General features: G+C 35.1%; 1 protein-coding gene across 1 annotated transcript; it reads left to right on the forward strand.

Annotated features, from left to right (window-relative positions):
* Nucleotides 1-1,725: 1,725 nt before the first annotated feature.
* LOC123669105 (transcription factor Sox-14) lies at nucleotides 1,726-2,850 on the forward strand. Its single transcript, XM_045602741.1, has one exon. It carries the CDS (start codon nucleotides 1,726-1,728, stop codon nucleotides 2,848-2,850), a length of 1,125 nt encoding a protein of 374 aa, XP_045458697.1.
* The last annotated feature ends 7,157 nt before the right edge of the window (nucleotides 2,851-10,007 follow it).

A 10,007-nucleotide genomic window follows, 5' to 3' on the forward strand; every position in this document is an offset into this window, starting at 1 on the left:
AAATGTTATGAATTAGTGAAATTGACAGAATATTATCCAACTGTCCAAGGTAACAGGAAATATTATCTATTCAATTGTTTTTTACTAACGTTTCTTTGTTCAACACGCTTTAGGGCCTTTCACCAGTTGAAAATAGGTACAGTAAAATGTTTTTGATTCATTATTCTTTTTTAATATTAATTTCTACTATATTTATTTATTTCTATTCGCATATGTTGATCTTAAAGTAGCAGTTTATTAATTGTGGAGAAACAGGTCCTACTGGCATATTCCACCTCCCTCTGTCAAAGTCTATTTGTATCGTCATCCGTCAAATAGCGTTATGCGCAACTGATAAAACAGGCCCTTAGAGTCTAGACGGGTTAGCATTTTATTCGATATCCTTAAGTTTAATTTAATTCTCTTATTTACGATTATAATTAAGTTACCAAAAGAGTATAGCTGAAATTAAATGATATGACACTTGGAAACATAATTATGTCGATAAAGTAATATAGGTATTGACAAATACGATGCCTACTCACGACATAATTTATTTAGCCATAAATATATACATTTATCGCTATATCTCCAATATATGATTTTAATATACTAAGTCACTAAAAGCGTGAGTTATATTTATTTTATTTTGTTACTTCGATGTGAGTCAAGAAAAAATTTTGTATGCAGAAATATTGCAAAAATATAACAAACAGTACCTACCTACTGATAGGTAGGTTCATTAAAAACACATAAAATAACAATAAATAGGCGACTAAGTACGGAAATTTAAAATTATCTCGATAATGTACCTATTGTAGAATTGCCAGCAAGGTTTTATTTACGAAATGAAACGGATAGCAAAAAGAATAGTAAAATTGACCTCGTGTCATAGTATTTGTTTACATATAGCATAATGCAATGAATGAGTGCTTAAATTGAATAAAACGCCATTGTGGCTAGGAACAAAGGGGCACATTGTAAGTGATCATCAATGACTATCTGAATTATTGTAGTCTTTGCACTACCATCTCGCGAGACCTTGAACTTAGCCGCCAGGTTCGCAGCTGTACACACTTTGACGTCAATCCAGCTGTTTCACATCTATGACTAGTTGCTACATCGTTAAAAATTTTACATGAAGTTTATTTTACATATAAAAGCTGAGCAATTTTACAGCGAAAATTATAGAACGTTATAATGCTAAAATAAAAGTAATGACTAAATAGAAGCTAAGTATTTAAAGATTTTTTTTTATTGAAATTTCAAGTAGAACTCTATAAAAGAACTAGATAGCGTACGTTGTTTACAACATAAACTAAGGCCGAGGAGGTGCAACCACCGTCGGCAAACAAAATTGTGATTTGCATGAGGCGGCGGCGACCGGCGAGGCGTACGCTCGCCTCGGTCGCCACGCGATTAAAAATGCAGAGCTCGGCGGGTGGGAGCGTGCGGGCGGGGCAGGGCCGGGCCGCCTGCCATTGGAGCGCGCGCGGCGGGCGGACCCGGGGCCGGGCAGGGTGGGGGGTGAGCGGGGGGATTATTCGCCGCCGCCCGCCGCACGACCACCTCACTCACTATGCTCGTAGCCACCGTACAGCGCAGTACGATCCGGTATCATACTGTGCTCGACTACGACTTAGTTCCGACGCGTGACGCCGCGAGTTCATGTGAGCGATAGAAAGTTATTTTGTTGTGTAAAGTGAACAAAATATCGTCAAGCTGTACTCATCACAGGAAGACGATATGTTGACGATGGAGACGGATTTGAAAGGCGGGAATTTGCACGGCACTATGCCGCCACATCATACGCTTCAGCACAGCTACGGGTCGCTCAGCGCGCTAGGCAGCATGATGTCCTTGCCTCAGCAGCAGCAGCTCCCACAACACCAGCAGATGCAACACCACCAGCACCAACCTCTGCCTCAACACCATACGCAAGCCCCGCCACAACACCATCAACCGCCGAATAATAACAATAACAACTCCAGCAAAACATCTAATGCTGAAAGAGTAAAAAGACCAATGAACGCGTTCATGGTGTGGTCGCGTGGGCAACGCAGAAAGATGGCTTCAGATAATCCTAAAATGCACAACTCGGAAATATCTAAACGTTTAGGCGCACAATGGAAGGATTTGTCTGAATCCGAAAAGCGGCCGTTTATTGACGAAGCTAAAAGACTTAGAGCAGTTCATATGAAGGAACATCCGGATTACAAGTACAGACCTAGGAGGAAAACAAAAACCCTTGCTAAGAAACAAGATAAATATCCATTGGGCGGTGGAGCACTACTGGGGGCGAGTGACGCACAAAGAGCGGCCGCGCCGTCGGTACAGCAGACACGAGAAGTGTACCAAATGGCGCCAAACGGTTACATGCCTAACGGATACATGATGCATGATCCAACTACGTACCAGCAGCAATCTTACGGATATCCGCGATATGATGTTTCTCAGATGCAGCAAAGTGGATACAGTGGCAGTTACTATGGTGGAGGCCAGAGTTCACCATATCTACATCAACCATCACCACCGGCGGCCTACGGTTTGGGCCCAACTTCCCCTACTGGTTACCCAATGCCAGCTTCTTGTGCCTCGCATTCACCTAGCGACTCGTCAGCCAAATCAGAACCAGTATCCCCTGGTCCCCCAGGAATGAAACGCGAATATGTGTCGCATGAACCTACATCGCAGTTGAAGCGTGAGTTTGTGACGCACGGACATCTGCCCCTTCAAACTCACACGCATGATCAAACGATGCCCATGAAAAGAGAATATGCGACACAGCCAGAACTTAATCAAATTATTAGCATGTACTCTCTGCCAGACGACCAACAGCGGTACACCGAGCGCGCCATGTCGCTCATCTGAGAATCACCTTTCGCGTGCGATATCGACATCCCCCCGCTTTGAGCTGGTCGTATCGCCGCGTTCAGTGACTCTGTGGATAACTGTTTTACTTAGGGAAGTGATTGTAATTTGTTTGTTTTACCATGTGCCGCGCTAAATACCCGTTCTAGTGACTAGTGATACAGACAAGTAGCGTCGGCGGTGTTAATCGACTTGCCTCCGATGGCCGAACGTTCAATTAAACATTGTTGTGCAAAACATTACTTGTACTATACATATTATAAATTGTTGTATTTTTTTAAGATATAATTTAGCATATTATATGTATAAAAGATAGCACCAAAAAAATTTGTACATATACGTTTAGCAATTAGGGGTATGTCGGATGTTAGTTTAGTTATAGGTAAATAAGATAAGCCGCGTAACCACACCCCATTTGTCCGTGGTGTACTGTAAAAAATATTTGTTAATTAATATCAAAATTTAAAATGATAGGTCGAAAGACAATAGATACTTTAATACAAAAATGTACAGCGTGTATTATATTCAATTATTAAAAAAAATATTGTTGAAAAGAAATTAAGTTTCAATTAAATGCCGTCAAGGTGTAGGTATGTGCTGTTTTGTTCTCAATCACACAAATAGTTATAAGAAAACCTTTGCCTTGCTTGCTGACACTTATTATTTCTAATTAATATCTATTTTATTTGTAATTTTAAAAAGGATACCTTGATGGCATAGAAAAGATATCAACGCGCTTTCAAAAATTGTATACAACTAAAATTTCGCAAACCAATTCTTTATATTTTATTTTGTATTACATTTGGTACGATTTTACTTACCTACAATTGACAAATCAAATGCTTTATTTTAAGTTCTGGGTTGATTTTGCCTATTCTTTGAAGATTGCCAAAAATAGCCTTATATTAAAATGAATGTAAATACAAAAGAAAGAATTGCAATTGAAAGTTGTGAGTTATAAATTGTTGTTTTGCAATTTGTATGTGATTCCTGTCACACGGAAGAATATAAATGTATAAATCATGTGATATTTTTAGTATTCCGTGTTTATTTCATATTTTTTGATTTACGTTTATTTTAATAAATTTTACCGATAATATAATTTCAACAAAAATGGTAATTTTTTCAGAATTCATTTACACCTGTGTATAATATAAATAACATGTACCTTGCAGTGAATACAAAAAATAATTGTAAATTTCTATTAATACAGGTGTTAAAATTATTTTAAATAAAAATCAAATTAATATCTGTTTTTTTAATTACTTTACACATATTCCACATAAATAAATTCTATCCACTATCGAAAACTTAAAAGGGACATGAACTCGACAATTGTAATTTAAATCATTTAATAACCATTTTTATTAAACAATTAGTATCTAACGTTGAGATTAATTAAAGACCTTGAATAAATCCAACGAAAATAAATAAGTAAATGTATTAATTTACACTGATTTGTGACAAAGAATTTGAATTGTAAAATTTTGTGTATTGTTTGAACAGTCGAGTATCATTCACATTAAAGTTCAACTAAAAAACTCCCATTGATTAACCGAATGGAAATGCATAAGCAATTGAAACAAGGAAGTCGATAGCTTCAAGGAAAGTTGCATTTCAATCAATTACTGTCAACACGCAAGGGGTGAGTTTGGATTTAATCAAATCCCGGGGAATAGTTGATAAATTCAGGCTCTTTTTCGTCCCCAGGGATAGTAATCCCGCGATCCCGCCCCAGTGTTTAAGCCGCATTAATTTAAACACTACTTTCACTTACGTTCGATGGGGTGGAGAGACGTATGGTGTGAATTCATTAGATTCTTTTATTATTCAGTATCTACTTGAATAATTGATCTGTTTGTTTTTTGACTTGCAATAATCAGTAAAAAATTAAATCATATTAGCAGCAACCTGTTATTTGTTGTTTATCATCTACGCAGTAGCCGTCTCCGTCATATTGTTCAATGTGAGGTTTAAAAATAAATAAACACCGTAGACCTAACGGCTCCAAGTCAAATGAATTTCTTTTGTTGTGGATCCGGAAACAGAAACACAAGCACAAAGGCTACCATCGGACTACGATAAACATCTGCTTGGTCTATACAACTATTCCTATTACCACTCGTCATAATCGTTAAATAGGTATAAAAATATTACAAGAACATACTAGCTGACCCCCCAAACGTTGTTTGGTCATATATGTCATAAGCCCTCTTAATCCCCCCCCCCCTCTATAGCTTAGGAGTATGAAAAATAGACGTTGACCGATTCTCAGGCCTACCGATATGCACACAAAATTTCATAAAAATCCGTCCAGCAGTTTCGAAGGAGTATTTAACTAACATTGTGACACGAGAATTTTACATACAAGATAATACATATATAAAGTGCTCTTTTTATAGGACTAGGTCGGTAAACGGCTCACTCGATGGTAAGCGATCAGCATAGCTTATATACGCCTGGAATACACAACATTGCTTAAAAACAATATTATTTAGCTGTGATCTTCTGTAAGGTCGAGATACTACCCCGGTGCTCCATATTTTGAGAAGGAAATTTATTAGGTTTGCACATAGGTACCTACTCATGTAGAGATATCTCAAGATTACTTGGATTTGAAAATGATTGTCGCTGCTATGTGCTGTCTATGCCTATAAAACATTATACTATGACTTAAGCTTTTAATTTATTTATTTTTATACGGCATTACGTAACCAAATTCTAAATTTGTCTTATTTTTTATCGATGATGATACAAATCAAATATTTTGAGAATCGTTTTAGGTATTGGATCAATCATGATTCAATATAACGTTGTTAGAAAATAAAATAAAAATAACGAAAAGTTCCCTCGATCTGATAAGTTAAATAAACTTACATTATATATATATATATATAGAAAACGAATCGAAAAGGTCGTGGTAAACCTTAATTTAGAAAAAGAATTAGTAAAAAAACTTTCACCAAAGTTTCAATACAACTAAGCAATCATAACAGTCTTCATAAACACACCGATACCATAATCCATATAAATAATAATCAATAGCTGTGTAGGTATTGCTAAGCGCTAAACTCAAGAACAGCTGGACAAATTTTAGGTGATTATTCTTTGATATTTTTTAATACTTTGTGTAAGGTTTTTATAAAAATTATGTATAGGTATAATTAAATGACAAAGATGTTAGTATTTGGTGGCACTGGACTGGCTGGAGGTATGTACAGAACTTATAATTGTGTTTCCTCACAAACGAAAATAAAACCGAATTCAATAACATCGACAAGTTATACAAGGTAGGTTGACGAAAAAATAGTCAACGTAGAAACTACATGCGTTTGAAGGTACACATGACAGAACAGTATCTGTCGCGTCAGCTGTTAAATATATGTTGATCTTATATCTGTATGCATCTTTTAATATTATAAAAAAACTGTGTCATGACATGATTATATTGACCATGATACAAGTACCTATTTGAAAATATTTAATTTAGCTGTCCAGTGACAATAAAATATGTAAAGTGTTAAGTATGATGTTATACAGCCTATGCTATACTAAATGAACAAATTCTACTTATTCAATTAATTTAATAAAAATGCAACAAACAAATTCCTTTAATCGACGAATACTTAGTGACTAACAAAACGTTAGCAAATTAATGATGAGATTAGTAATGTAATAAAACAGCTGTAGGTAATAAATTCGGTAAGACTTGTCAGCGCAATTTTAATACACTTTTCGTATATAGATTGATTATATAACCATTACTATAGCTAAGTAGGTATGTATAACCATGGCTTACATGTAAGAGTTGATCAAAATTAATTTAAGTTTTAGAAAAAGTTACATCAAAATACAGTAACGAAAACGTAAAATTGTTCTAGAAGTACGATTTTAAAAATATTTCGATATTAATAAACTAAAACATATTCCGGATGTGAGGTCGGTCACACATTTCGCGCCCTACCGTCACGGTATCGACCGGGACTAGAACCCAAGGGTGGGCGACTGTTCCCACGATATTGAACCATTGTCTCTCACGGTCACCACTGCTGTGATTATTGCGGTTCCTTAGAATGACACCCGCCTAAGAAATTGTCTAAAGATGCGGAAAAGAGGTTACCAACACAGTTATTACCGTGGTACTATAAAAATTAAACCAACAAGATTTAAATGTTGTTCTAAAAGTTATGATGTATACATAAAAACATACAGTCGAATTGAAAAACTCCTCCTTTTTTGAAATCGGTTATTAAAATTATATTTTAAACTGTTGGTTCAATAAACAATAAACCTTAATTTTTGCTTCTTATTCTATGCAAAAAAGCTATATATCTTAAAAGTTATTTTGTAATTTGATAATAACTTTTTCATCTTTGTACTTACCAACTGTTCAACATAAGCAGACGAAGATACTCACGTAAATACATAATTATATAACTATAGAGATATAATAAGTAATATCTACATATACCTACTACCGAAAATATTATGAATGCAAAAGTTTGCAAGGATGGGTGGATATTTGTTTATTCTTTTACATAATACTGAACTGATTTTAATTAAACTTAGCACGTAGCTAGAGGTATAGAATACCACATTGGCTAGTTTTTAACCAACTTCTAAAAATGGAGGAGGTTATCAATTCGACTATATTTTTTTATGTGTTACCTCATAATTTTTTACTGGGTGGACCGATTTTTAGAATAATTTTTTTTGATCGAATGGTGGTATTTGTGATATAGTTCCATTTAAATTTAATCGAGATCTCACAACTGATTTTTGGGTAATGTCTATCAGCGTATTTACTTGACAAATTTTTCATCGACTTAAGTTGTATTTATAGCCAATAACTTTTACTGCGTATATCGATTTTGATGATTCATTTTTTTTATAGAAATCAGGTGCTTGTCATATTCCCTTTCAATTTTCACTTCCAAAAATTTTTTTATCGATATCTGATGAATATTCACTGAGTTATCTTTAATAATGCGTATTTGCTTAACTGTTTTTTCATCAACCTACCTTTTATTACTTGTCGATGTAATTGAAGTCGGTTTTATTTTCGTTTCTGAGGAAACACAATTATTATAAGTTCTACACGTACCTAGTCCAGCGCCACCTACCTACACCTACACAACCTATATATAATCGTGTACTATGGTATATACATATCGATCATTAGCCTGGTCACACAACCCTCCTGCGCAGATTCCTTACCCCCAACTGCTAAAATTCAGCGACTCCCTGTGACTCTTTAAAGGCGTCTGTCCACCTAGTCGGAGGTCTGCCAATACTGGGATTCCCGGTGTGAAGTCTCAGTTCTGGCACATTCGGACAGACATGCACATTAAATGCATTGTTTTGTTACTGAGTATGACGATAATAATTAACCGTGGGTTATCACATGCTATGCACATGCAAGATAAATTGTGTTGCTTAGGGCTGTAACATTTGCACTACCTTTGTTACAGATTTAAATAGTTGAAATATATGCTCGAAAAGGTGATTCAATTTTATCATTTTCGCTTAAAAAATTGTTATCATCTTTCCCTTTTAAAAGTTACATCTGCTTAACTAATACCGTGCATCCGCTCCACATGGTTTTTACGCTCCAAGCCTGTTTCCCACATCCAACCAGTTAGACAGCGGTGTAAACAACCGAACTTGTCGCTTAAATCCTTGTTCAAACATTCTTGTTTGTTCTTGAGATTGACACCGGCCCGCCCCTGGAGTCGGTCGCTTTGTTTTTGTGTTGTCAATATTTGGTCTCATTTGTCATTAAGCGTTTTTAAACAGCGATTCGTTGACGCCAGCGAAATGTGGGTGGCGCTGTGTAAGACCGTGTAGATAAGAGACAATACATACACACGTGGAGTGATCTAAACCTCGATAAACTTTAGCGAAACGAGGTTCAAATGAATTATGAAAACACCCAAGATAATTGAGTTTGTTTTTTAAGTAGGTATCTTTTGTATTTAATAATATTTTTTCGCCATCTAAATAGAAATATAGGTAATGTTTCTTATTTTCATTGATATGTAAAGTAACTTAAATATGTATATTTTTTTAATCTATAATATAAAAATGAGTCGCTCAATGTGTTGCTAAGCGCAAAACTCGAGAACGGTTGGACCGATTTCGCTAATTCTTTTTTTAAAATATTCCTTGAAGTACGAGGATGGTTCTTACGGAGAGAAAATTTCTAAAAAAAAAATTTTAATTTCCTGAAAAAGTCTAAAAACAACACTTCTATACTCCCATACAAAAGATTTGTGATAATACTTAAAAGTCAATTTGAACTTTAATACCATAAGATAAAGTTTGTGTTAGGCGATACGAAGTTCGCCGGGTCAGCTAGTATTTATCTATTTTTTAGTCTAAAGCTGATAAATAAAATATTAATATTAATATAATTTATAATTAATAGCCGCGTGTAGGCAATAGAATTTTTTTAAAAATATGCAACCACCTAGGTACGAGTTTTTTTTTTTTGTATGTTCCTTCACAAAATGAAATTGTGAACGATAATTTGTAAGTGCAGAGCCTACCTGGGGACGCGACGTAAGTACCGTTACGGCAGCTAACGATTCCGAGAAGGTCAAGCGCACTAAGTTAAATTCCATTTATATTTTTTGCTTCGACCGCTTCGGCACATTGCTTTAAGTTACTCAAGGCCGAAACATATTTTTTTTTTCGTAATACACCCCGTATTGCTCTCTGTTTGCTCGTTTCGTATCAACGAAGCAAATAGTTGCATAGCATCATAGAGAATCCTTGATATCCTGTAAGAAATGCTCATTCAGCAGCTAAACACTTCCTATGCAAAAAAAATGATTATTATTAATTAGAAATCACAAAAATAGCTATACCATGTATATAGTTAGGTAATAGTATCTATTTTATGGGTCCATTTATAAGAAATATTTTTTTTTCCATTTTGAAATTAACGATATTTCGGTGACGCTATGGTCACGGGCGACTCTGAGTCTAGCAGTCGGAAATAAAAACTTGATTATCTAATATTATAAAAATCATTCGAAGTCATTATCGAGAAGTTTTGAAGATATAATTAATAAAAATTTGTTCTCGTTTGTCACAATGCAGAAAATTTATTTATGTGATAAAAATCGCTAATGATCAGAAACCTTTACCAACCA

Source organism: Melitaea cinxia, chromosome 3, assembly GCF_905220565.1.
Source record: "Melitaea cinxia chromosome 3, ilMelCinx1.1, whole genome shotgun sequence".
NCBI lineage: Eukaryota > Metazoa > Arthropoda > Insecta > Lepidoptera > Nymphalidae > Melitaea > Melitaea cinxia.

Coding starts and splice junctions, on each gene's coding strand:
- LOC123669105 (XM_045602741.1), top strand. CDS start 1,726: ATGTTGACGATGGAGACGGATTTGAAAGGCGGGAATTTGCACGGCACT.